Raw genomic sequence first — 26,295 nt, 5'->3', positions numbered from 1 at the left:
TCCCTGAACTCGGGCTGAGGTAACCGCAACCTCCAACACAGATCACAACATCTCTCAGCGGACTCTTGAGATCTCACAGTAAACACAATTCTTCTTCCAAAACATCGCACAACTGAACTCGGTCGCCGCCAGCATGTATTCGAGAGCCGCTTGCCGTGGCCTCAATGGCTCAGTCTGCCGGGCATCCACTGATCCCTTATCAGCAGCTGTTGCCCCTCCTCTCACATCTCGACTGACAGATCTCCGGCTCCGGAGCCGGGAGCGCGCCCCTGTGACCTGGGAGCCCGTCACCTCTCAACGCCCGTTTCACTCAAAGTCGAGTGACAGATCCGTGGCAGACGCCGTCCCCGTCGAGAGAACAGCGACCTTTGAGAAGCGCCAGCAGCCGTCACCATTCGATGGCGTCCGGGAACGCAGGGTCAAGGCCGGCAAGCTGATTGCGGGCGTGGCCGCGGCTTCAGACAGTGACATGTTTAAAGCTCCCGTATGCCATCTCTCTCTCTCTCTCTCTCTCTCTCTCTCTGTCAGACATCTTTTACTTCATAGCATACTAATCCTCACTCATAGGCAGTCGGGAAACCCAATTCAAAGCGATGGGACCGTAAGCTTTACTCATCCTCTCTCACCCCTTGAACCTCTCACTGACACAACCTCCAAGATCACCTCTCCAAAGAATCTCTCGCCCGCCACCCCTGCTCCCTCAAACAAGCCGCCCGCCACCTGAAAAAACCAGGCCTCATCTCCCTCGGCGGCGGCCTCCCCTCGAGCGCCTACTTCCCCTTCGCCTCCCTCTCCGTCCGCGTCCCCACGGCCCCGCACTTCTCCGAGGCCGACACCATCGGCGCCCACGGCCAAGACATCACCGTCGGCAAATACGACGTCCGCGACACCCCAGACGCGGAATACGACCTCTCCATCGCCCTAAACTACACCCAGTCCACCGGCTCCGCCCAGATGATGCGCTTCGTCACGGAACACACCGAGCTCGTCTACAACCCACCCTACGCAGACTGGCAGTGCTGCCAGACCGTCGGCAGCACCGCCGCGCTCGAGCAGACGCTGCGCATGTTCTGCGATAAAGACCGCAAGGACGCCGTCCTGACGGAGGAATACAGCTTCTCCACCGCGCTCGAGACCATTGCCCCGCTCGGCGTGAAAGCCGTCGGCGTCCCCGTCGACGCGGAAGGTTTGCTTCCCCACGCCATGGACGAGATGCTCTCCGCCTGGGACCCGGAGGCGCGAGGCGGGCACAGGAAGCCGCATCTGCTGTACACCGTCCCCTCGGGCCAGAACCCCACGGGCGCAACGCAGTCCGCGGCCCGGCGGCGCGCCATCTACGCCGTGGCGCAGAAGCACGACCTCTACATCATCGAGGACGAGCCCTACTACTTCCTCCAGATGCAACCCTACACCGGGCCCGAGACCCCTTCCGCCCCGCCCCCGTCCTCCGTCGACGAGTTCCTCGGCACGCTGATCCCCTCCCTCCTAAGCATGGACACGGACGGCCGCGTGCTCCGAATGGACTCCTTCTCCAAGGTCCTCGTCCCGGGTTCACGCCTGGGCTGGGTCACGGCGTCGGCGCAGGTGATTGAGCGCTTCATCCGCCACGCCGAGGTAGCGAACCAGGGGCCCAGCGGGTTCTCGCAGGTCGCCGTGTGGAAGCTTCTCGACGAGACGTGGGGACACGAGGGCTACCTCCAGTGGTTGATGAACTTGCGCATGGAGTATACGCAGCGCCGCGACTGGCTGCTCGCCGCGTGCGAGAAGCATCTTCCCCGTGACATTGTGAGCTGGACGCCGCCTGCTGCTGGCATGTTTGTAAGTTTTACTTCCTCCTCCTCCTCCTCCTCCTCCTCCTCCTCCTACTCCTTCTTCTTCCTTCACACCCCTCTAGTATTGCAGTCGTTGCTCCCTAGACTGACCATTTATCTCTCTGCTATACAGCTATGGCTCAAGATAGACCACACCGCCCACCCAGATAGCAGCACAACCCGCCCCCTCCTCGAAATCGAAGAAGAAATATTCAACTCGTGCATCGACAAGGGCGTCCTCTGCGCCCGCGGCTCGTGGTTCCGCACCGAGCAAGACACACCCCTCAAAGACCTCTTCTTCCGCGCCACCTTTGCCTCGGCGAGCGAGCAGGACATGGATAAGGCGATTCAGAGGCTGGGGGCTGCCATTAAGGAGAGTTTCCGCGTTGCGTGAGAAAGAAGAAGAAAAACTTGCTTGTAGGCAGGCCTTTTGGTTTCTTTCGTTCCCTCGGTATCACTTCGTTTCTGTTTTTTTCTTCCTTTTTTTTTCTTCTTTTTTTTGGGGGAATTTTCATGTCATCTTCCGCATCGCGTTAACTCTAATCTTTGCATGAGCTTGGTCCAGAGGTTAGGTTGGTTAGGCATTATCATTATTATCATCATCACATTTGGAGCGTGGGCTCAGGAGGCTACGAGTAACTTATTCCCAATCGCATTGGGGGGCGCTTAGAATAAGGGGTAGTTATGCTTGATTATGGAAGATGAATGGGCCCAGACTCACGGTTGGGTATTTCCAAATAACAAATTCCATAACGAAAGAGCATTTCTCCATGACAGTGTACGCAAAAGTGTACGCCAGACATGACGGGCCCAGTCGCAAAAGCTATCCCATTATAGAACACAAGTTTCCTTGGTAAAGAGTACGGATGCAGATCCAATAAGTCCCATCACGGGAATCTTCAGCATCCATCTGATAACGAACCTTCCCACTCACAAGCCTCTTCAATTCCTCAAGTCGTCTTGAGATGATCCATATCCGGGGCTCAGTAGCCAGTCTCCCGCATACACTGCACCCGAGGTTGCCAAGACAAGGTCGCTCATGCACATCAGCAGCCACATCAACTCCGACTGCTCACTTCCGCCCTATGCGTAGTCTGCAGATCATGGGTACGCCCGCCCTGCTTACTCTGCTTCTTGCCTGAAGTAGAGAACGTAGTTAGGCTTCCCTAAACTGGCTTCGGCCTGTTGGGCTTCCAGGTTGTTGCGATGTGGCTTGGCATCATGCCTGGGTTGTCCGTTACACAAGGAGGTTGCTTATCCCAACCTCCCACACCAGTCGGCTACAGTGCGCCTAAAAGACGAGCCGGCGCTGTCCTGTTACACACCTCATCCAGAAGTAACGTGTAGATTATTCGTCGTAATCGTCAAAATCGTCCCGCCTAATCCAGATACTCTTTCCAACAAGTTTGTCGCGCCCAAAAATGAGACGTACCAAAACCCCATTTCTTCAACCTTTTTAACCCTGCTTCGCCCTCCAAAAAGCAACCTTGACACCATCCCCAGGCTGCAACACAATCTCCGCCTTGAGCGTCGGCTTCCCGCCGTCGACGGCATCCATGTAGCTCGTCACCCTCTCAAACTTTTGGAACAGCCGGCACAGCGTATAACTCATCTCCGTCAGCGCAAACTGCTGCCCGATGCAGATGCGCGGGCCGCCGTTGAAGGGGATGTACGTCCACGGCTTCGGCTGCCAGTGGTACCACCGCTCGGGCGAGAAGGCGTCCGGGTGCGCAAACGTCTCGGACACGGGCGGGTACAGGTCCTCGCGGCGCTGCATCAGGAGCGTGGAGTACCCGATCGGCGTGTCCTTGCACACGGCGAGCGGTAAGGTGCCGTCGGGCCCTCCACCGACGGGGAGGGTCGTGTCCTTGAGGGCGAGGCGGACGTTGAAGGGCACGGCGGGGTAGAGGCGCAGGACCTCGTTCATGACGTTTTGGAGGTACTTCATGTTCTTTAAGTCGGCGTAGGTGGGCTCGCAGTCGAGGCCGACCTGCTCGACGATCTCGGCGCGGAGCTTGCGGACGACGTCCGGATGGCGGCCCAGCTCGTAGAGTGTCCAGGAGAGGGAGGCGGCGGTGGTGTCGCGGCCGGCGAGGAGGACGGCGACGAGCTGGTCGCGGAGGGCTTTGCGGTCGCGGGTGAAGCTGGCGAGCTCGTGGAGGAAGGTGTAGCCTTGGTCGGATTTCGTCTTGGAGGCGAGCTCCTCGGGGCTCAGGCGGAGGGCGCGCTCGATGAACTTGTTGACGAATCCGTTGATGACGTTGAGGCCGGCGCGGAAGGAGAAGAGGGGGATGAAGAGTTTCAGCTTGGCGGCGCGGGCGATGATGTTTTGGACGCGCTGGACTTCGTTGAAGGCCTCGGCGAATTCTTGCTTCACGGTTCTGTTGGAGTTTGTGTTAGTCTGTGGTGCTGCAGAGGTTTTGTGAGGTGAAGAACTCACGACAGTGACTTGACATCCTGGCCTAGGAGAAAGTCGGTGGCCACGTCCAAGGTATACCGGAAAAGGAGGTCCGAGACGTCCATGACCTTGCCGTCAACAGCATCCATATCAACGACCTGGCCCTCACCATCCAAAGCACCACCGTTGGCAATAGCCTTGAACAAGGTCTGGATATGCGACTCGAAGCAATGCAAATCACTGACGCGGTCCTTGATGAACTGGGGCCGGATGAGCTGGCGGCTGGCGTGCCACTGGTCGCCGTCGGTGGTGAAGATGCTGTCGCCGAGGAACTCCTTCCACTCCTGGTGGAAGGGCTCGCCCTTGCCGTAGTCGGAGAACTGGGTGGCGAGGATGGCCTTGATGTTCTCCGGGTCGGCGGTGAAGACGATGCGCAGGCCCAGGACCCTCTTCTCGCCGGTCCAGCCCTTGACTTTGGAGAGCATGTCCTTCCAGAACTCGACGTTCTTGTGTGCCATTGTCCCGCGGACGGCCTTGAAGATGAAGTCGATGCCTGGTGTTGGGGGAAATGTGAGTAAAATGGGGCGTGGATGAAGATTTGTCTCTAAGAAGGGCGTGTAAGTCACATCGCGAACAGCATTGGGAACGTACCACCGGGGAAACAGGCATTGAGTGACTGGCCACGAGTGCCGGGCGCCAGACGGCGCAGTCGCATGGTCTCATCGAAGCGCTTGACGGCTACCCATAACCACCAGGCTACTACGCCAAAGACCAAGACGACTTTGAGAGTAAGATACTCGAGGGCATGATCTACTAGACCCATGGTAACTGAATCTTTGTGGATGTGTTGTATAATGAGACCCGGTGGAAAAAACGGTGGAGGTCGGGTATGGAACTCGAGAGTATCACGATCGCCTACGGGCGGGACAAATTCGAGTAACGTCTCTTGAGGCCGGCGACAAAGGGTTTCTCAGTGGTGCTCGAGGGCGGAGTGGAAATAGACATGCAGTGTGTCGTCAAATGTCTTAACGTGGGACAGGTGCAGAGAGGGAGGATGTCGCAGTGACTATATTCGAGTTGGCTTGTCGAGGACTGGTGCAATTAAACCCGATAGCTTATGTACGGAGGGACGGGATGAATCGAAAACCCGCTTCAGTGAAAAAGAAGACCATGTCTGGGAACGAAGGCATAAACATCCGATGTAGGTCTGGTATTTTGGGGGGGGGGGGGGGGGGGGGGGGGGGAGGAAGGTGAGACTAGAAGTATTAAGAATGTAGTTATCGAATAAGCTAAAAAAGATGTATGAAAGCAGCGACCATACAGAGTACCAAAGTACACCTTCATGAACCCTTACCTTACCTAGTACGATGGGCTCATCCCCACTTGGTCTACCGTTCCTAGCTTGTTCACCCCCCAAAGACAAATAAATGCCAAGGACCCCCGATGTGGTCATCCATCCTCCATCCGTCACATCCATGATCCCAGCCCAGAGGCCCAGAGGTCGATCAAACCGAAGACAAATGGTTGGCTGGTGTGGTGGGCTTTCCCCGCCCCCCTCCTCTCCTCTCCTCGGTAAGGACCATCCCACGTCCTTACATCCTTACACCATGGGTATCGATGTTCTGTTCCGTGGACACGTCCACTGCGCGCCGAAACACGTCCACCGCGCGCCGAAACACTTACCCTTGTTGTGTGCTAGCGGCGGCGTGAAGCCACATGGGACAGGCAGTAAGTAGACTGGCGCTGGCTTGAATTGGGTTAGTACAAAGTCCCGTGTCGTGTTTCTTTTATTCTGTTGGTCTTCCTTCAAACTTCCAAAATCGTATCACAAGCTGAGTGTCCATGGAGAGTATCTTGTGGACCGATTAATGTACGTGGTTTCTGCTGTATAAATCCTCAAAGTATGCTGCTCAACCCCGAGCCAAGAGAAAAAGGATGGGCAACATCCGGTGGCCTACCGAGTTTCTGTCGTGCAACGGAAGCTAGCTGAACCGATACCAAAAACCCTCTGCTGTACCCGCCACGAGGAGAGTGGATGAAAAGAGAGAGAGGGAACGACTACCCGGAGCCGATATGCCTGGAGAAGGTTCGAATGGTACTCCCTTCACCATGTCGTGGCACAGCAGAGCCGAAAAGGCGGTCGATGATGAAGTTTGGTTTCGAGAGCCGCGGGGGATCCGCTGCTGGGGAGAAGCCAAACCCACCCTGTTAAAAAGCACATGTACGGCGTAGCAGCGGTGGCAGCAGCGGTGGCAGCAGCGTGTGCGCGCACACACGCTGCTGCGTTCGCTACCTTACAGAGCATCCCAAAGATCTTCCCTCTTTAAGGGAAAGAGATACAAAGCGTAGCCAATGGTAAAGTGCTGTATGCTTGAGAGTTGTGAGAATGGTGAGAGGGTTGCGGCGCAGTTGCTGGGAACATGCCTACCTGATGCCGAGGACATGAATACTCTCTTTTCGTCAGGTTCTTTGGTGAGATTATTTTGTATCTTTTGTTTTAGAGGTCATGGGGGAAGCAATTGGATGGCCTAACCGGTACGTACGTGCAGTGCGATGCGCTAGACTCGCATGATTAGTCCACACAAATGTTTAAATCGTCTTTGTCATGAAGTATTGTAACAGTCTCATTCTCGACGAGAACAAGAGAAATGCGGTAGCCTACCTAGGTAGGTATTCTAATCTTTCATATGCCATTTACAACTCAGCAAATGGTAGCGACGACACCCCCCCGAGACTCTACAATTTTTTTCCTTGTACCTCATGTTGAGATCCTCACTTCAACCTACCTTCGTCATTCAACATTAGAGACTCAGACGGGCACAGTGCAAAGACCCACCGATCACGAGCTGAATACCCAGAAAGGGAATTTCTGCTGTCGCCCAAGCTCCCCCCCCCCCCCCCCGCAACTTGCAGCCCTCATCCCTGCACCTCTCCCAGAAAAAAGTCCAATTGGATCCTGCCAGGTTCATGCCTAGCGCGATTTCAGCTCCTCTCACTGCTGAAGCGGAGGTGACGTCGGACAGTAGGTATTCGTCCTTGTGACATTGGAAGCGAGCGGGACAGCGGGAGAATCTCCAACTTTTGAGTTGCTGACCGAGAAAAATATCCTCAACCTCCAAAGAGGGTGTGTATATACTAGAAACATGGTAGAATGTTCAGGACGGAAGTAACGCATGGATATAAAACATAAAGAACGGAGTATTCAACCTCTGAAAACGATTGGAATACGGCCAGGCACACGGAAACCATCTAGACTTAGACTGTAATGACATTAAAAAAAAAAAAAAAAAAAGGCTTGATAATCACAAGCAGATAGACGCAATCCCCTAGGATCCGTCTCCTTCTGGAAGCATGTCATGCCAATTCACCGAGGTTTTAGAGATGTAGATCCCCCGCTTTCCTACCACAAACGAGCCGTTCATGTGGAGTGCAGCGGGAACTAGCACAAACAAGAATCCGGCATGTTTATAACCCGTCAAGCGCGTTTCCCCCCCTCTCCCCGCCCGAAAGGACATCCGGACGAACTTTTGGCCCAACAGGCCGGTTGAAGGACACCGAACGTGTCACCCGCCTCGCGGGCTTAGGTACTGCTGTTTCGCTGGATCTTGTCAACTGTTGCTAACTTGGGATTCTCACGACGGTTATCCTGATTAGGAAATTCATCATTCGTTGTAAAATGATTGATTAATGAGCTAAGCCGCGACCCTAAGAGATGTACAGGAAAAGGTATATTCAACTGTCCGGGGAGAGGGATCTCGCTGCCTCCTCCTCCCCGGAAGACCGCATCACATGAAGAAACGGTAAAGCCCGATAGAGCTCGTCCTCCAACCTCACACCATGGGATACCCACACTCACCCGCATCCCCCTGTGTGCAAAACGGCATCTGCACCGGCTCCGACCTCACCCCCCTCGCAACCATCCTCTCCCGGAACTCAGCCAGCCGCGGGGCCGCGTCGTACTGGCTCCGGTTCTGGCCCGAGGCGTCCCGCCGGCCCGACCACAACACCTCGCCGGCAGCGCTGGCCCGCGGCCACAGAATCCCGTCGATGCTTACGGGGTCGATGGACTCGCTCCACGCCGCCACCTCGCCGCCGAGGACGAGCTTGGCTTCCGCCTCGGTCAGGTTGGCCCGCGGGTCGTGCGAGTACATGAGGCGCCACCCCTTTGCCGGGGAGCACCAGTCGTTGAAGGGGAAGAAGGCTTCGAAGGCGGCGCCGTTGTCAAAGTTCATCCAGTGGCCTCTGCCGCAGTCGGAGTACTGGTATACGTTAGCAAAGCGGACATCTAAACAGCATGTTGGCAACACGTACCCAGTAGTTGTAGTTGCTGTCAATGACCTTGTGGCCATTGCTAGTTAGTTTCTTCACGGAATCGCCTCCCAGCCACGACTGAACCACGACGTCGTCGCCGAGCGTAATGTTCCACTCGAGCGGCATCTCTTCCCAAACCAACGGGATGAGCCCGTGCTTGCGGATCCTGGCGTGGTTCTTGTCCATGAACTTTTGCAGGAGTGGCTGCAGGACCTCGCTCGAGTTGGACCGGATACCCTCGTCGAGCATCGAGTCGTTCTTGTTCAGCTCGTCGCCGCCCGTGTGGAAGTATGCCGTGTAAGGACCGACCCTCGGCAGAAGATCGTCAAAGAGCTTGTCCAGAAAGTCGTCGACCCTGGTATCGTTCATCTTGAAAGCACCACACGGCGGCTCCACACACCACCAGGTGTAAGGCTTCTCGTTGTAAGCCACGATCAGCTCCGGGTAGGCGAAAGAAACGGAACCAATGTGTCCCGGCATGTCGATTTCAATAACCGGCTCGATTCCGCGGTGAACTGCGTATTCCTGGATCTTGGCCAAGTCCTCGGGCGAGTACGATAGCCCCTTGCGGTAAGCGCCTTTGGCGGCTAGGTCGGGCATTGCTGGAATGTCAAGCGGCCATGACTGTGAGTCCGTAATGTGGATGTGGAGCCGGTTGAGCTTATTCCAAGACATGGCGTCAATGACGCTCAGAACATCCTCAACGGGGAAGAAGTTGCGCGCCGTGTCAATCATGATTCCGCGGTGAGAGTACTCTGGTGAATCCTCAATTGAGACGGGCGCCAGCGTGGTATACCAGGAAGTGCCGGATGTGTGCTGGTAAAAGAGCTGCACAAACGTCTCAAGACCTCTCAAGACACCGGTGGAGGACTTGGCCACAAGCGTAGCTGAGCCATCCTCCGTGATGTTGAGCGCATACGATTCATCGACCTCACCGGCGACAGGCTTGAACGTGCTGGGCTTATCCTCCCCAGTCTGTGTGATCTGCAGCGACTTGACTGCCTTCTTGTCCGCCGCGTACACATCTGGTTCGAAGTCGCTGTTCTTGGGGTGAAATTTCCAGGGCACGAAGTTTTGCTGAAAGATGGCAGCCATGGCGCGCGACACACCGCCTTGCACAATGTCTTTGCTGTTGAAGGTCGAGCCCGAAGCCGGGTTGTACCCATAGGTGTAGGGTAGCTGCACGTTAAAGAAATTCTCAGTATTCTGTGTCTCATCATGGGAAGTGGAAGTGGAAGCAGAAGAAGGGCACCAGCGTACAGATCCTCCATTATATGTGATTTCCAGTGTTTGGCTAATGAACAGAACACTCTTGCCAGTAGACAGCTTCTTCGGGGCCGGCCAGATGCCGGCACTGACCTGGCCCACGGCGAGGGAGAGGGATACGAGTAAGAGAGAGGGTAACATCTTGACGAAGTTGAGCGTCGGAAATGAAAAGGACTAGGAAAACAAGTGGTGGCTCGTTCAAATCAGCGAGGAGGGTCGAGGCTGGTTATATGAACAAACTGTGATGATGCGCCGTGGTCTTTGTGGTGTATTTTGCGCTGTTCTTGCAAACCACAATCTTCCCAGATAAGGCAGAGTGTCATGTACTCTCAGCCCCCAAACAAACCAAAGATTCGTCCCGTGCCACTTTCAGCTGCAGAAGAAAGACATACGAGAGCGCAGAAGCAGTTGCCCTTAGACTCTGTTGCCTTTTTTCTTCACGGATACCGCGCAGCCAAGTCTGGGTGGTGGCTGGGAACCAACCGACCAATTGGCAGTGTGGTGGACGGAGCAACGTTACGTTACGTCAAGCTTTGAGGTTCACTGAGCCAAGCTCACTGTCCGCTTGACGACCCACGCTACTGCTGACGACGGAGGGGCTGGCTGATGGTGGAGGGAGAGATCCTCAGGCCTGGTCGATCTCATGGGGTTGAGAAAAAGGAACGACCAAAATGAAAGCTTCTCGAAATCAGGCAGACCGACGAACTGGTCTTATAAGGTACGTTGGATGCGACGTGCCAGGCTGGACTGGGGCAATGGTACGATCCAATATGTTGATCCTCCCAGTATTCGGTTCCTGATAATCTAGGGAAAATAGTAGGCTGTGATTCGTTTGTTGGTGGCGATGAACAAGGGGGATGCCTTCACCGGAGTCGGGGCGCAGGGCGGATGAGAAGAGGCAGCGGCTGTGCTTTGACGCCAATCCAACGCCGGGGATTGAAGGAGCTGAATGAGTCGGGAGGCGCGGAGAAGAACCGAGAGAACACGATGATGGTTTACAAAGGCGTTGGCGCTGGGATAGTCGATCTGTTGGTTTGTGCTCTCACAAGACTAGTGTCTCTTAGGAAGTCAAACGCAATTAGAAGCGCATGGAAAGCGACAAAGATGATTGACTGAACCAAGCTCAATAGGGATACAGTTGACAAATGCCTATCAGGTCTTGAATTTGATATGAAAGATTGACTACTGGCATCATCTGGTCAATGGCCAAAAGTAGTCTCAATGTAGAGGCTCTTGAAGGTAAGAGCGGGCATTAGGATCATCAACGCCGCCTGTCATGAGCAACGAATGCAAGGATGACAGGAGGGGGAAGGAGGAGGTCAAGAGGAGGCGCGGCAGAAGTCCCCCAAAGGCCAAGGACCTAAGCCAGGCCAGGGCAGCCAACCGTCATGGCGGCAGGGGGCGGGGAACGGCACCTACGGCCAAACAACTTTACTTACCGACCAATCAAGCAGACAGAAACCTCCGATCAAGGGCGGCTTGTCTCCATCAACAAGGAAACAAGAAACGTAGTTAAAGTATGATCTCGTAATGCCTTCGGTCTCGCTCAGTTGGCAGCAGTGAGAGAGGGAGAGAAGGATTTTGATGCTCTTGATACTTGTTAGAACATACCACGGATACGCGTGTTGCAGCCCGCGAAAGCGAGAGATGGGAGATTGAGAAACAATCACCAGACGCACGTTGGCAGCCAAGACAGAAAGCCAAGAGTGGAGGGTAGCTTGCACACACCAATGGTGGATCTGCAACATTACGTAAGATTCTTATCTTTCATAGGATCCGACGCATGCCGCAAGAAAATACAAGGGCCTCATACGGAGGACCCGTACTGCATTTAGGTACTCGACAGTGAGAGATCTGTAAATATCTACGAGCTGTCGACTCTGTGGGCAGTATCCTCGCTCAGTCACAGAGGCTGGTCGCCGCAGTCTCATCTCGATTCTCACGAGTAGGCAGGCCAAGAGAGAGCCATTTCCTTTGTCATCACCACCTGTTTCAACTGCCACCAAAATAGCGTGGGGGCTTTGAGACAGACTGCCGCCTGCCAGTAACCAGTCTCTTTAGTGGTATTAAATCCCGCCTGAAAGTAAGGTATGGCGGTGAAAGATGCGGCAGTCTAAGGTATCCGTAGATGCAAAAAGCTCGGCCCCTAGAATAGGGAGCCTACGAAAGATCCGAGGAGACTCTTACCAGCCTCAGGTGTAACGATGCAGGGATTTTTACAAGAAGATATACGGGACTCGAACCCGGGACCTATGTGTGCGGGGTTATTCAAGCAAATGCGCTGACATTCCCCGCTACGAAACAGGCCTTGGTGACAGAATGAAGCATTTTTGATCATTATAGAGGTATCGCGGGTGGGCGAGATTGGAATAACCCAGAGACGGAGAGGACATCATGGTGTACGGAGTACCTGTGCTGTGTATATTCATGGAGTGGATCCACACGGGCCCGGTGGTTTCTGGGGAAAAGAGGCTGGAGAGCATATGGCTGTGCGGCCGTTGCGCTGAATAATGTGCCTGGATTAGTCAAGCCACACTTGGAATTCGCCTGAACCTTCTGCAGTAAAGAACTTCCGGACGTTGGCTTCCCACCTTACCACTGCGACGCCATGTATCACGTGATGATACACCTTTGCTTCCAATCAAAGGCTTTGTTGTGGGCCCAGCTCTGAATTCTCCGTCATCTCAAGAACGTTCTTTGGCTCTCTTGCCTCACCTTACTTACCTCGATTCACTTCCTCTACCATACACAACATTCTTTTGTTGCTCTTGTGTGGATCAGCAACACCCTCCTGCCCGGAATCATCGCCTGCTCCCTATATACCCCGGCGCAAGCGATTCCCACTACTGCGCGCATTCTTCCTTAACACGTCAACCAAAGTCTCCGGTGCCGTATTTGACGCCGACTTTTCTTCCCGAAAGCAACGCGTCTCGTCTTGCAGCTCGACTTCAAAACCCACCGAACATCGACTCGTCGCATTCTTACTCGAAGCTTCACGCGATATCCGCCACACCGGCGCCAATCAATATGACGGTTCAGGTCGTCCTCAACACCCCGCTGGCGGATGCCTTGAGCGCCGCCATCCAGCCCAAGTTGATCGAGGCCGGCTGGGCATCAGGCTCCGACGACGATGCCGCCCTTGTCGAATACATCATTCTTATGCTCGTCAACGGCCGGACGCAGGACCAGATTGCCACTGAACTCTCGGCTGATCTCCTTGGTCTGGGTCCCGAAGATGCGGGCGCCCAGCAATTCGCCGCATGGCTCTTTGAACAGGTCGAGCAGACCGACGCACAACTCAACGGCACTCAAGCGTCTGGCAATGATGCCATGGCAGGCATGTCTCAAGGAAATGGAGACTTTGACACCGATATGGGTGCTGGCGATGGCAATGAACTGAACGCGTTTGTCTCCCTAACCCACCCCTAGCAGCCCGTACCTTTCTAACCCACCGTAGCCCGACTGGCCCGCGATCCATGCGAAATGGTCCCAACCCCCGAGGCGGTCGCGACAAGCGGATGCTGGGCCACATGACCAAGGCTATGGATCGGTCAGGCGATTCAGTTCTCCACCGCGTCCGCGGAAACGACAGAATCAACTCCCACGGCCGAGGCCCACCCACAGGTCCCAGAGGCGGAATGGGTCGCGGCGGACGGCCCATGAACAACCGCGGAGTGAACATCCAAGCTGGTCTCAACGCGATGGCAGGGATGAACGGTCAACATGGCGGCCCCCCGGGAATGAACCCTATGGCCCAGGCTTGGGGAATGCCCCCGCCACAAGGACAGCCGTCACAAATGGACCTCATGGCGATGATGGAGCAACAGGCGCAAATGATGTCACAACTCCAGCAGCAGCTGATGAACCAGGGTGGTGGGCGAGGTGGACGCCGCGGCGGCAAGTCTTTGTTCGATCGCACTCAAAATTCTCGCGGCGGTTTCCGACAACATCAGTCTCGAGACAAGCAAGACTCAGCAATGACGGAAGGTGGAGAAGGAGACGACGTCGACATGTCACAGTCGAAGCGCGAAGCGCCCAATCCCGACGAGAATGTCTGCAAGTACAACCTCCGCTGCACCAACGGCGAGTGCAAGTTTGCGCATCAGTCACCCGCGGCACCGCCAGGCACCACAGTCGACCTTAACGATGTATGCACCTTTGGTGCCGCATGCAAAAACCGCAAGTGTGTCGGACGGCACCCATCCCCAGCAGCCAGACTGGCGCATCAGAGCGAGCAAGACTGCAAATTCTTCCCCAACTGCACGAATCCGAGATGCCCGTTCAAGCATCCCGAGATGCCGCTGTGCCGCAACGGTGCTGGGTGTACGACTACGGGTTGCAAATTTACACATGTTAAGGTCAAGTGTAGATTCAACCCTTGCAAAAACCCTCACTGCATGTATACCCACGAGGAAGGCCAGCAGGGTGTCTTCAAAGACAAGGTCTGGACCGCCGAGGGTGTCGACGACCACGTCAGTGAACGTCAGTTTGTCGACTCAAATGCACAAGCAGAAGTGATTCTCCCCGACTCAGAGAACGCTGTTGGTCAAGAGCAGAGCAATGCGCAGGAGGTGATCAGCTAGGGGCTCATACGGACGTGAACCCTCAGGAACGTGGACTCCTAGTAAGGAGTTTCCGCAATGCAAGAAGCGTTGTCTCTGGCAATGAGGCTGACTAGAAGGCGGGCGGTGGATTGGAGGAGCAGCTGGCTCAGATGGGCGTCTCGCATCAGACCTGGTATACCCTAGGAGGATCACTGTGAACTATTTCAGTTTGGGATCGTTAGGAGGCTTCCAAGAAGAGGCCTCGATGGTGGAATGGGAGCGGCGACTTCTTGTATGATAATTGGACGATGATGTATGCCGAAAGCGACATGGCACTCTGGGCGTTTTGCAGGTGCAATTATTCTCAAATTCAAGTATAGACTGGGCTTCGGGCAAGCTGAAATAAAGCGAATCGGAGGACCTCATAAATTGAGGTCCCTGATAGTGTTAGAGGCAGAACATGCTGTCCTCTTTTCTAGCCTCACTTCATATCTCTGTTCTTTGTTCCTTGATGTCGTGTGTGTGTCAATCATCATCTTGCTGTTCGAGAAGCCAACTAGACTCCGAATGTTTGGGATACTAACCTGTAGCCACAACGTACAAAGGTTTTCATTCCCAAACAGCATCCAGTCTGCATGAGTTTTAAATGTGATCATCCTAGAAATATTACTGGACTCCAGACGTAAAAGCTGCCCACGTTGGCAAATAATGTTGGTTCGAGATGGTGGGGCCGGAAGCTCCAAGGACCCCTAGCTCCAGGTACGGGATTGTTTGCTGCGAGACCCCAGTCCATGTCGTGACGCCACTTTGCAGCACCAACATCTCTTCCAACGATCAAGCTCGGATTATCACTTTCTCTCATCCTCTTCCTCTCTCCCTCGCTCCCTCTCTCTTTTCCAAACCATTGAACCTTACCAAATGGTGCTCAGAAGAGCCGACAATGCTTTCATGGCTCTACTGAGGTCCTACCACTCCCAGCGCTTCTGCAGCGCAGCCCTCGGCGCCTGCGGCAGAAGCGCCACCGCCGCCGTCGTGCCGGCGCGTCGATCCTTCTCGACGTCCACCGTAGTCGCGAGAGGAGAACAGCGACAATCCAAGAAAGAGGCGGAGCCGATCTTTTCAAAGAACATTCAGGTACCGACTGATGTTGCCGTCGTCGGTGGCGGCATCGCGGGCCTGACGACTGCGCACTACCTGGCAAGACTGCTCCCCGAGACATCCAACATCACCATATACGAGGCAGGGGATCGGCTGGGCGGTTGGATCAATACACAGGAGCTCGAGGTTGAGGTCAATGGCAAGAAGAGCAATGTGCGCTTCGAGCGGGGGCCGAGGACGCTGCGTGGTATGGGCAAGGATACATGGAAGTTTGACGACCTCGTGCTCTTTGACCTGGTTAGTAGTTTCTCCTTGAGAAAACCTGTTATACCCTTCAATTGCTAACATAAGCCCTAAAACAGATTAGAGACCTTCAAATGCAAGGCGAATACCTAGGCATCAAGTCCCCGCCCCGGTACGTCTACTACCCGGACCACCTCGTGGAGATGCACCCGCGCAACGTCTTCCGCGAAGCCGCCTTCAAGGGCATCATCCCGGGCTTCCTGAACCTCATGTGGCGCCGCCAAAAGGCCCGCGAGGAGGTTAAGCCGATCGACATGTCCGTCGCCGACTTCATAGCCACCTACACCGGCCGCCCCGAGCTAGTGGATAACCTGGCGTCGGCCATGATCCACGGCATTTGGGGCGGCGACGCCGACAAGCTGAGCATGCGCAGCTTCATGCCCGGGCCTTGGCACCGCTTCTTCGATAAGCCGTTCCCGGAGGACGACTGGCTGTCGTTCCCGCGGAGCGAGGTTGGGGTGTTGACGACGTTGGGCGCAGACGAGGGGCTCCGGAGCTACTTGAAGACGGCGCAAAAGGACCAGCTCGTCTTCTTTGAGAAGGGCATGAGCAGTCTGCCGGATACCATTGCGGAACACTTGAAGAGGAGGAAGAATGTTACCTTTAAGATGGGCGAACCCGTCACTGGTCTGGAGTACGATCGCAAGGGCAAAAAGGTCATGGTGAGTTGAACATATCTTTTTTTTGTTTTTTGAAACCCCCTTTTAACCAACAACACAAACTAACATGCTACTCACATCCTAGCTCTCCTCACCAAACTCGACGTCCCCGACAGCATACGACAAGGTAATTTCCACCACCACCAGTAAAGCCCTTTACGCCGCGACAGGAGACGTCGTTCCATCCCTCGCAAACTCCCCCAACGTCTCCATCATGGCCGTGAACCTCTGGTACCCGCAGCCGAACCTCAACGCCTCCCACCCAGGCGTCGGCTATCTCGTCCCCCGCGCAACAGACTCCAACCTCGAGGGCCTCCTCGGCGTCTTCTTCGACTCGGACGTCGTGCCCCGCGCCCCCGACGAGCCCGAAGGCACCAAATTCTTCGTCCTCATGGGCGGCCACTACTTTGACGGCCTCCCCGAGGGCGCCCTCCCCACCGAAGCCGAAGGCATCGAGATGGCTAAAGCCGTCCTCGAACGCCACCTCGGCATCCCGCAATCCACCCCGGCCTTCGCAATGGCGAGCCTCGCGAAAGACTGCATCCCGCAGCACCACGTCGGCCACAGCCAGCGCATGGCGCACGTGAGCTACGAGCTGCGCGACGCCTTTAAAGGGCAGCTCGCCGTCGCGGGCGGCTCGTATACCGGCATCGGCGTCATGGGCGCCCTGCGCGCGGGCTACGATGTCGCAATGCACATTGCGCAGTCTGCGCAGGCTCACGTCGGCGACACGGGCCTCGAGCAGTTTGAGGGGGGGGGCATGTTTGAGACGTTTGCGAGGACTCGGCGTTCTATCAAAGCCATTGGGCGTGATATCGACGCGGAGATTGGGTGGAAGAATTACATCCGATGAAGGAAAGAAGACATGGGCTGTAAAGTTGCTGTAAACCTGCTGAAGAGCTGCTACCTAGAGAGCTGTTACCATGTCTGGAGGATATCCCACTGTATCATAAACTGCTCTTGTACTATCTAACATTCAAGACCTATCATAGATGTAAAATAGAAAGCCTCTCGCCGACTTTATTGGGTATCAACGGTCGTCCAAGGTTGGTTGGCCACAACAACTGCATAGTAAAGATTTGCCAACAACATATCTTGCGTCTGTCTTGACTGCTCTTATTCATCTCTCTTGTTACTTCATTCCTTCAAAAACTCCGCACTCTCTGTATACTCTCTTCCCCATAAACGTTCAAAAGTCTAGCAAGGGGCAACCTGATAAAGGTCACAGTGACAGAAAATGGGGCTAGCTCACTCATGTATTTATTTGCCTGCATATTACTTTCTCATATACTTTTGGACACTGAAATTAAAGGCTAGATTGGCTTTCAGACAGTGGCCAAATCACATAGAAGTCACGGCACGCAATGCAGGGCAGGGTAGGCAGGCACTATTGACTTTACTGATATTTTTGAGGTATCTTTGGGGGGACCATCTACCGGTCTCCTCGGCCCCGGCCGGGCACTTCTTTTACAGGCACCGCTCAATGCGCGCGTGCTCACAACTCCACCCTTGACTTCCAAGTGTCTGTCGTATACCCCGTCCCGTTGGTATCACGTCGTCACTAAATAATAATGATGAATCGAAGAAGAAGAATAAAACAAATACACCATCGCATCCAACCACGCCCTTCTGGCAAAGGTTTATGCAACGCTGTTGGGCAGTCTCTATGCCCTCATGCCCCTGCCCACGCCCACTTTCCATCCAGTTTCATCTCTCGCCTGTGGGCACTCAATCAAGGACCAAGGGCGCTTGCTTACTTCCTCCACTGGTCCTGTTGCTCCCTTGGCTCACGCTCGTTGGCTGCGTGCCAAAAGACTGATTGGCTGAGATTGTTTGACTGGTTTGCGTCGGTTGCCCCTCAGTCGATGGCGCGTTGCCAACATCACCAGTCACAGCGTACGCTCGCACCAGGTCGTCGAGCTTCGTGAGCAGCTCCATAGTGCTTGGGCCAGGCCGCGAGGCTGCGCTCGTCCTAAGACCCCTCCAGCCATCGCCGTGAGATTCCCAAATTCCCTTGAGAATCTTGTTGAACTCCTCGTCGGGAGCAACCGGGCCCTGTGTTGCGCGAGTAAAGTCCCACCACATCTCGTTGCGCCGCATCTTGCTCCGAACTTCCAACACCAAAACCCGAGGTTCGCCTGTCGGACTGGGCAGGGTGTATCGAAGGGCGATCCAGTCGATGGACCTAGTAAATATTTCGACGCGTCCTTGGTTGGTCGTTTCAAGGGGTTCCCACTTTGATTCGATGCTCTCGAGGGTTCTCAGAACGGGGAGTAGTACCGGCATGTAAAAGATCAAGACTCTGAGTCCGTCCTGGGTGTTTACCAAAGACGTGAGCAGGTCAAGAACTCTCGCGTGCGGATTCCCCTTCTCCAGAGACATTCGGATTTGACTCTTGGCCAAGTCGAGGGATACCCTCCAGCGTTTTGGTTTCTGAGTCTGGTCGCTCTCGCCTGGCATCGTGATGTCGCTGTACGTAAAGATGACCTGCTGAAGGCTGACTCGTTCGCACTTGACAGAACCCCTTGCTTTGCTCATAGCCTCGAGGAAGCCTACAAGGCGATCAATGGACTTGACATGGGTTGTCAAAGTCTCCAGGATAGGTTGCCCAACTAAGTGGCGAATGCGAAATATGAATTCGCCTTTCTTGGGACTGAAAGAAACGTTCCTGTCGATACGGCCCCTGAGAAGCGAAAACTTGCCCTTGTCCTTAACCCGGACAATGGCGTCGACAACAGTGTTGAGCTCGGCATTTTCGAGTATCTCCACTGCTGAGGGACCATTCCCATCTTGGCCCTGGGCAGCTGCAGGCCGAGTCTGAAGTCCCTTGAACTTCACCTCGACTTGATCCTGCGCCCAAGATGAATCCTGCTTGCCCGACTGCCTTGAGACGTCTTTAGAGCCATCCTGTGCGCCCGTTTCTGACGACCCCAAAATCTGGGACAGCTTGATGACCAGAGACGGAAGCCGTACTTGTTGTGGTAGTGCATAATTAGTGGACTCCATCGTCAAGTATTGGATCTTGTTCCTATGCAAGTGCTCCAAATCGGTGGCTTGTTGAACGATGCCAGTAACGAAGAGTGTCAGGTGAGACCAGAAGGCATCATCCAGATCGGGTTGCCCTCGAGTGAGTGTCATTTTGGTGTGGAACTTTATTGGACGTGCTGGCGTATTGCGGTCACTATAATCATCAGTATCGCTGACCCAGCGCCTCTCGGGAGTATCAAACTTACATATCAAGTAGCCACCATTCGTCGCCACTCAGGCTCAAGGAAACCATGACAAACCAGCTCTGATCCAGGCTTTGACGCTGTAGGAAAATTGTTTGGAATGCCTCACGGGTCCGAATGATTTGCTTGATGTCTTCGCCACCAAGCGGACTCTTGCAAGTCTTCCAGCCCACACTTCGTCCTCTGCGGCTGCACTCTTCAATGAAGTAACCCCACCTGATATTCTCAAGGCAGGTAACTCCATCCTCTGCAGGATCCTTGCCGCCGTAATTGAGGCGATTTTCTCCCTGTAGTGTATATTTCGCGTGAGGCTTGATAGCAGCGAGTCCGGTAATTGGTTGTATGATGAGTGTGACGTTGTCCCGGGAGCCCAGTTGCATGCTCAAGGATGATTCCATCGGCTCCGTTTGAGAGATCGTCAGAGTCATCGAGGACTCCCTGTTGACGAACCGAGGATATGATAAAAGCTTGGTGTGGATGGATGAGAGAATGTGCTCAACGTGTTTGGCCACTGCTGTCTTGAGCAGATCTTCGGCACACAAATTGTCCACGTCAAATGGCAGGAATACATCCTTGACTTCCTTGTTGTCCCGATACCAGCGTGCAACCAGTCGGCTGGAATGCTTCGAATCAGTCTGCCCATTCGTCTTCTTGGCACTGTTCACGGCAATCATGACCCAGCTCTTTGGTCCATTAGCTCCGTATCGATTGTTCCAGTACTGAAGGGCCAAGGCTCTGTTGAGAGGTTCCACCATCAACGTGCCAGTCCATGTGCTTCGACTCAGCTCCATGGCTTGTCTCCTGAGCTCGCTGATCTTGTGCGTGAGCACAAATTCGTGGAGGAATCGGTAACATCCCTCGAGCCCTTCTTTTCCAAGGATTTCGTTGACATGTCCCTCAAGGAACGACACCAGTGCGTCGGAGAGCTTGCTTGACGAAGGCGAAAAGGCAAATCGGAAGTCAATGAACCAAAATTGTTTGGTAAAGTCCTCGTCGGCGATTGTCAAATCCACTTCAAACTCGCCCTTCACTACGAACGTGACTCTACCAGACTGAATACTGTAGTTCTTGAACTGATGTGGTATCTTGTCGTAGTCCTCCAGGTTCAGGCGAAGAGAGAGCATCGTGTTCAGATCGTCGATCCATTTCAGTTGTTCTTCTGCTGTCAACGGCGGTGGTGGTATGTATCCAGGCTGCGACACGTTAGCTTCTATCTCCGCCTCGTCATCCCTCGTAAAACCTACCTCTGGAATCCATGATGCTTCACCGGTCGTTAAGACTTGCAGAGCAGTCTTCAAGTCAGGGTTGGGAAGTCGGGCGTTGTCAAGCGAACGCTTCAGGTCAATCAACAAGTCCTGAGAGAAGTCGTATATCATGCGCTTCGAGTCAATGTGTGCCTTGATGTCGATAAGCTTGCTGACAGCCTCCGCATTCTTACTCCAGTCCGTGATGACGAGGGCCTTGACCCATTTAGAATGCGCGTCTTGTGCAAACTTGATCATGAGCATCTTCTTTCTCTTATTTCCTTCTGACATGTCGTCAGGTGCGTCGCTGCCATGGGGTGTATTTCCGTTCACAGCAGGAGGTGCCCACTTAATGGAACCCATTTCGATGACCGTCTTCTGTAGCTCTTCGTGGGTGTGTTGCGCCAGTCGCGCGACAATCGTCGATAGGGGGATGTACCCCTGAGTGATGTGCACAATCTCCTCGGGTAGGTCGTTCATCCTCGGTTTTTGCTGTAATGTCAGCCCGGTCGACATCTGCGATTGTTGCTTTCCTTGGGAGTCGTTTTGAACGTTTCCCCCAGAGAGGCCATTCGCCGTGTTGCCGGTCCCAGGGGTGTCGGCGGGCGCCTTGCCCTTATTCGGCTGTCCCTCCATCGTTCCACCATTGGCGCCGTTAACCTTTAGATTTCTGTCATGGTTTGGATGTGTGCCGTTCAAACCCCCATTCTCCATGTTGACGATTCCAGGCATCGGGGGAGGGCCCTTCCTGCCTCGTTGCCTGCGTCACGACCGGCCCCCCAAAATACGAGCTTGTCTCTTTCCTGGCCGAGAAGATACGGGATACCGATACTGGGTGAAGCCGTGCCGGATGAGCAAGGGAGGATAATTAAATGCTGGTCCCGATCGACTGTCAGACGGGATTCAGGCATCGGCGCCGGATGCGCAAGCCGGCAGGGTAGCGCAATCGCATCAACTAAGAAACCGAAGTTCCAAAGAGGTACGCGATATACGCAGATAGGCTTTGGTCGTCGAGGTCTCGTAGTCGACAGGCGCAAGCGTGGTGTCGTAGAAACGCGATGAGGTCGTGGTCAATCGGAGGAACCGACCTAGCGTCGATCGTGAATGGGGGGAAGAACGCGGGATCGTTGTCGGGATTGTATCGTTGTTTTGGAGGAAGATAATTCGCAAGTTAAGGTTGTCAGTGTATGCGGGGTCTCCGAATAATCGTGGAAGTCGGGGCGCGCAAAAGTGTTCGGATTGTTGACTGCTAGGTAATTGGGCAAGTGGTGATGCGATGGTGAGAGCGTGCAGCCAGGCATACAACCAGGGCGGGAACTAGATCGGTCACGGTGCAACCCGAGCCTTCAGCATTTTTCTCGGACAGCCACGCCTACGGGCAGGCGCCAGCAGTCGACTGTCTCTGCTGTTCATCCGGGTCGGGGTGTCATGTGATCTCCGCCAATGGGACAGCCATGGGGTCCACCGTGCAACATGGAACTCCAAGCCGCAAACGACCTGAACCGTATTTAGCAGATCAACCTTATCTTATCAGTCCATCACTAACCTTGAGGTACTTAGGTAAGGTAGGAGCTCCTCGAAATACTTCGGTACCCAATAGCTAGTCATTTGATCCCAGCATGCACCCTCCAACTCGTTTCTAACTATAAAGTCACGATTGCTAATTTGCATCTCTCAAGGCTGAATCCGTGGTCGCTTTTTGACATATGAATAATATGAATATGGATGGAACAGGGCTGCAACTTGCATTTTAGGCTGGCTCGTTGCACCAAAACCTGTTCAATATCCTCAAGACTCCTCTATGATGACGTTCCTATGAGTGCCTACGGAGTACGTTTACAAGAGTGACTGACTCGCTGCTCTAGGTACCTGGCTAAGTGAGTACTCTCGTCACCCCGGCTCTGCCGAGGACAACAGTGTCTTGGTGTACGGATATATCCCCTTCTTGGAAAGAGTGGTTGTAAATCACAGTAGGTCTTAGCAATACGTGTTTGGTCATTAGAAACGTGAATCTCATTGATTTTCTATCCTCTCTGAACCGGCCAAGCAAAGCGAAGAAATGTCCATCGTCCTACCAGTGTCCACCCGTGGGCTTTCCTCCTGGCTTCCCTTGTTTATGTCGTCTTCATTTGAAATCTATGCCCTCCCTTCGATGGTTATAATACGTTGCGCATGCTATAGGCGGCGCAGAAGATATCGCGGGTGCATTGGCCGAAAGTGTGGTTTTTGGTTGTTGGTGTAAAGGGGGTGGGGGGTTTGCTCAACTGCTCGTAGACATCCTTTAGAATCAATTCTTCTATGTATGATAGCTACGCTAAGGCGCGCACATCGTGTTACTCACAACTTGTTCGGGGCAGCCTGAGCAGAGGTAGTAGGCCACTGGTATCCAGCCGCATCACTGAACTTGTAGCCATAGGAGGAGGTGAAGTCGTCGAGGACAGCGGGGCCACGAGATCCTAAGAAAAGGTCAGAAAAGGTATGCCTAAAGAACGTACACACTTCGGGGGCTTACCGTAGGGGTACTCCATGGGGATAATCTCCTTGTTGTCGTCCAGGTAGTGCAGCAGAGGGGTGAAGATTCTCCAGCTGGCGTCCAGCTCGTCGTCACGGACGAAGTTGGAGTGGTCACCCTTCAGGCAGTCCAGAATCAATGACTCGTAAGCCTCGGGGATCTTGAGGTCAGAGAAGCGGCGGCGGTAGGTCAGGTCAAGCTCGGTGACGACAGTCTGCATGCTGAGACCAGGCAGCTTGGAGTTCATCTTGACGTAGACACTCTCGTTGGGCTGAATGCGCATGACAAGCTCGTTGCGGGGAATGTCCTTAAAGATTCCTGAGGTAACGTCCTTGAACTGGATACGGATCTCAGTCTTCTGCTCGTTGAGGGCCTTGCCGGCCTTCATAATGAAAGGAACGCCATCCCAGCGCTCGTTCTTGATGTATGCGACGAGGGCGCAGAAGGTGGGGCATCTCGAGTCCTTGGGGACAGTATCGTCTTCCTTGTACGATGGCTTGCTGCCGTCCAATGACTTGCCGTATTGTCCGATAATAACGTTCTTGGGCTCGATGGCGGGCATGGCGCGGAGAACGCGCACCTTCTCGTCACGAATGTCTTCCGAGGCGAAGGAGATGGGGCGCTCCATGGCAAGCAGGGTAAGGACCTGGAGCAAATGGTTCTGCTGGACATCACGAATGATACCGAACTCGTCAAAATAACCGCCGCGACCCTCGGTACCGAAAGGCTCCTTGAAGGTGATCTGAACGTTGTCGATGTTCTGCCTGTTCCAGGTGGAGCCGAAGAAGGAGTTGCCAAAGCGGAGGATAAGGATGTTCTTGACCATCTCCTTGCCGAGGTAGTGGTCAATGCGGTAGAGCTCATCTTCCTTCCAGTCGGGCTCAAGGGACTTTTGAAGCTCCCGAGAGCTGGCAAGATCCTTACCAAAGGGCTTCTCAATCTTCAGACGTCATCATGTCAGCAAATCCGCGTGCAATGGGGCTAAGATTGGGCGTGGGCGGCACATACAACAACGCGCGCGATTCCCTTGGTGGGGTAGCAGCATCTCTTGAGGTGCTGGGAAACAATGGTGAAGACACTGGGGGGAAGTGCCATGTAGAAGAGACGGTGAGTCTCAGGCTTGCCCTGCTCGAGCTCCTCGAGGTGCCTGGTCAGGTTCTGGAATGACTCGTCCTTGTCGTACTGGCCAGAAACGTAGGTGCAGAGGTTGCAGAAGTCGTTGAGCTGCTGCTCAATCTCCTTTGTGGGTGTCTTCATGTAGGATCTGATGCGGCGGATGTAATCATCGTGGTCCATCTTAGTCCGTGCATATCCGACAATCTTGATGTCCTTGGGGAGGAACTGGTTTCGGTACTATTTGCGCCGGGTTAGCTCGCCAGATCCGAGGAGAGGCATATCAATGCGGTCGAGAAGCTCGTACCAGACCGAAGAGAGCAGGGTACTACAGAGATGTTAGCAGATTTTCCGGCCATGGAGAGGAGCTCATTCGCATACGGTCTTCTTCTTTGCCAAATCTCCGGAAGCACCGAGAACAACGATGACGGTGTTCTCCTTGAGCTCCATAGAACTGTGTGAATAGCACCATTGTCAGCCAAGCTCCCCCTGAGAAACTATAACGAGGCCATTGCCAGTCTCGCACAACACAAATTGCCGATTTTCAGGTAGGACGGCGATGGTGAGTGAACCTCCGGAGTCGCAAAGCACAGCGGAAGGGAATGTTGGTGGGGTAGGAAGGCGGGGTGACATACGCTGCGGCAGAGGTGTGATCGGCCATGGTGTGTGTGATGTCGGTGATGAAGCTGGCTCGACTATGAATGTTTCTTTGGGTGAGGGATGTAGAGAAGAAGGGGGAAAGAAAAAGCCTCTACAGCAGGAAACCAAAGTTAGCAAGCAAAAAGGCAGAAGAGCGAGTTGGGAAGGTTTTGGAAAGAGATGCTGGGCGGAATCCGGGACGGATGGATTGGGGTATTTAGTAATGACGAAGCACAGATGTACCTCACCTCTAAGGTAGGGGTGTAGAGGGGTGAATGGGTACGCCAGAACGGACCCGACACAGGTGTGGATGGGGTGAATGGGATAAGGTATGGGTACCTACGCAGTATGGTGGTACGCCAGGCAGGGCATGGCAGCGTGGTGCGGCGCGAAGGCGCTGGTGGAAGGAGGGGGGACTTTGGGGGAAGGGGGGGGGGGGGGGGGGAATCAAGTCTCAGGGGAGTACCGTACAAAGACCGGGCCAGACGAGACGGCAAAAAGCCAAAAAGACACTTAGCCTGAGATCAGGTCAACATACCGCGTTTAGTGCATCCCGGCGGGGTTTGTCAAAGCAGCGCGGGAGCCAGGGGGAGCTTACTCACAGTCGCAGCCCACGTCTTGGTGCCGCCTTAGCGTGCCATGTACTGTACTTGGGTACTTGACGAAGTTGTCGAGTCCCGCAACCGCACCGCGGCTCGCCTTTTTACGCTTGAAAGCGAATCACTTCGGTGAAGGTGGGTAGGTTTCCCTTGATGGGCAAGTGGATAACTAGTAGGTCTTGTCGATTTCGGCGGCATTACTGAGCGGTACCTAGGTAGGCCTATGGATACACACATGAAGCACACAGGTGAGACAGAGGTTGGCACAGGTTGTCTTTGTGATTTCAGACAGCGCAAGCCTGAAGCGCCCGCCCGCCCTCGCCGGACGGTCGTGGACGTGGACTTGGACTTGGACGGAGGAAGCTGTGGAGACTGGAAAGGCAGCAAGGAGCTGAGAGCGCACGGAGACGGAGAGCGAGGATTAGTGAGCGAGCGGGCTCTCGTGGATTATTCTACAGGTTTTCGGTGCTTTTTTGCGAGAGACAAGGGCTCCTCCGGCCCCCTCGTTCAATGTCACCGGGATTTCTGTCTGCTCCTCGCCGACTTTGAACTCGGGACTTGAACAGGG

General features: G+C 54.4%; 8 protein-coding genes across 8 annotated transcripts; 3 read left to right on the top strand and 5 right to left on the bottom strand.

The window, feature by feature from the left end:
- Positions 1 to 133: 133 nt before the first annotated feature.
- BDP81DRAFT_319456 (aromatic amino acid aminotransferase) lies at positions 134 to 2,205 on the top strand (the record flags this gene model as incomplete). Its single annotated transcript, XM_060584437.1, has 4 exons — positions 134 to 484; positions 568 to 601; positions 659 to 1,818; positions 1,945 to 2,205. 4 exons carry the CDS (start codon positions 134 to 136, stop codon positions 2,203 to 2,205), a joined length of 1,806 nt encoding a protein of 601 aa, XP_060445148.1.
- Positions 2,206 to 3,267: 1,062 nt separating this feature from the next.
- BDP81DRAFT_374228 (cytochrome P450) lies at positions 3,268 to 5,414 on the bottom strand (the record flags this gene model as incomplete). Its single annotated transcript, XM_060586693.1, has 3 exons — positions 4,861 to 5,414; positions 4,252 to 4,762; positions 3,268 to 4,192 (listed from the first exon to the last, which is right to left on the bottom strand). The coding sequence occupies exons 1-3, from the start codon at positions 5,030 to 5,032 to the stop codon at positions 3,268 to 3,270; spliced, it is 1,608 nt and encodes a 535-aa protein (XP_060445147.1). The 5' UTR covers positions 5,033 to 5,414.
- A 2,625-nt stretch (positions 5,415 to 8,039) lies between these two features.
- Positions 8,040 to 9,927, bottom strand: BDP81DRAFT_319578 (family 20 glycosyl hydrolase; the record flags this gene model as incomplete). Its single annotated transcript, XM_060584446.1, has 2 exons — positions 8,040 to 8,468; positions 8,521 to 9,927. The coding sequence occupies 2 exons, from the start codon at positions 9,925 to 9,927 to the stop codon at positions 8,040 to 8,042; spliced, it is 1,836 nt and encodes a 611-aa protein (XP_060445146.1).
- Positions 9,928 to 11,139: 1,212 nt separating this feature from the next.
- BDP81DRAFT_24218 (uncharacterized protein) lies at positions 11,140 to 11,604 on the bottom strand. Its single transcript, XM_060582860.1, has one exon. It carries the CDS (start codon positions 11,532 to 11,534, stop codon positions 11,202 to 11,204), a length of 333 nt encoding a protein of 110 aa, XP_060445145.1. The 5' UTR covers positions 11,535 to 11,604; the 3' UTR covers positions 11,140 to 11,201.
- An 880-nt stretch (positions 11,605 to 12,484) lies between these two features.
- On the top strand, positions 12,485 to 14,819 carry BDP81DRAFT_427790 (uncharacterized protein). The gene is made up of 2 exons (XM_060590378.1): positions 12,485 to 13,190; positions 13,244 to 14,819. Exons 1-2 carry the CDS (start codon positions 12,814 to 12,816, stop codon positions 14,367 to 14,369), a joined length of 1,503 nt encoding a protein of 500 aa, XP_060445144.1. The 5' UTR covers positions 12,485 to 12,813; the 3' UTR covers positions 14,370 to 14,819.
- A 459-nt stretch (positions 14,820 to 15,278) lies between these two features.
- Positions 15,279 to 17,503, top strand: BDP81DRAFT_488424 (protoporphyrinogen oxidase; the record flags this gene model as incomplete). Its single annotated transcript, XM_060595240.1, has 3 exons — positions 15,279 to 15,725; positions 15,791 to 16,393; positions 16,476 to 17,503. The coding sequence occupies 3 exons, from the start codon at positions 15,279 to 15,281 to the stop codon at positions 17,241 to 17,243; spliced, it is 1,818 nt and encodes a 605-aa protein (XP_060445143.1). The 3' UTR covers positions 17,244 to 17,503.
- Positions 17,504 to 18,118: 615 nt separating this feature from the next.
- BDP81DRAFT_319723 (mediator complex subunit MED14) lies at positions 18,119 to 21,578 on the bottom strand (the record flags this gene model as incomplete). The annotated part of the gene is made up of 3 exons (XM_060584461.1): positions 18,119 to 19,571; positions 19,624 to 20,813; positions 20,865 to 21,578. The coding sequence occupies 3 exons, from the start codon at positions 21,576 to 21,578 to the stop codon at positions 18,119 to 18,121; spliced, it is 3,357 nt and encodes a 1,118-aa protein (XP_060445142.1).
- Positions 21,579 to 22,631: 1,053 nt separating this feature from the next.
- Positions 22,632 to 25,323, bottom strand: BDP81DRAFT_427782 (glucose-6-phosphate dehydrogenase). The gene is made up of 7 exons (XM_060590377.1): positions 25,125 to 25,323; positions 24,871 to 24,943; positions 24,797 to 24,817; positions 24,385 to 24,729; positions 23,377 to 24,316; positions 23,206 to 23,320; positions 22,632 to 23,128 (listed from the first exon to the last, which is right to left on the bottom strand). Exons 1-7 carry the CDS (start codon positions 25,148 to 25,150, stop codon positions 23,125 to 23,127), a joined length of 1,524 nt encoding a protein of 507 aa, XP_060445141.1. The 5' UTR covers positions 25,151 to 25,323; the 3' UTR covers positions 22,632 to 23,124.
- Positions 25,324 to 26,295: the final 972 nt, after the last annotated feature.

Source organism: Colletotrichum phormii (genome assembly GCF_030913505.1).
Source record: "Colletotrichum phormii strain CBS 102054 chromosome Unknown BDP81scaffold_10, whole genome shotgun sequence".
NCBI classification, from domain to species: domain Eukaryota; kingdom Fungi; phylum Ascomycota; class Sordariomycetes; order Glomerellales; family Glomerellaceae; genus Colletotrichum; species Colletotrichum phormii.
The sequence above is the reverse complement of the archived record's forward strand: the minus strand, read 5'-3'. Positions and strand labels throughout refer to the sequence as shown.

Bases quoted from the DNA above. Each gene is read 5' to 3' on its own strand.
- BDP81DRAFT_24218 (XM_060582860.1), bottom strand. From the start codon at position 11,534: ATGTTGCAGATCCACCATTGGTGTGTGCAAGCTACCCTCCACTCTTGG.
- BDP81DRAFT_427790 (XM_060590378.1), top strand. From the start codon at position 12,814: ATGACGGTTCAGGTCGTCCTCAACACCCCGCTGGCGGATGCCTTGAGC. The intron at 13,191-13,243 runs GTTTGTCTCCCT...AACCCACCGTAG, and splicing joins GATGGCAATGAACTGAACGC to CCCGACTGGCCCGCGATCCA.
- BDP81DRAFT_427782 (XM_060590377.1), bottom strand. From the start codon at position 25,150: ATGGCCGATCACACCTCTGCCGCAGC. The intron at 24,944-25,124 runs GTATGTCACCCC...CTATTCACACAG, and splicing joins GATCACACCTCTGCCGCAGC to TTCTATGGAGCTCAAGGAGA. The intron at 24,730-24,796 runs GTACGAGCTTCT...CGGCGCAAATAG, and splicing joins ACCCTGCTCTCTTCGGTCTG to TACCGAAACCAGTTCCTCCC.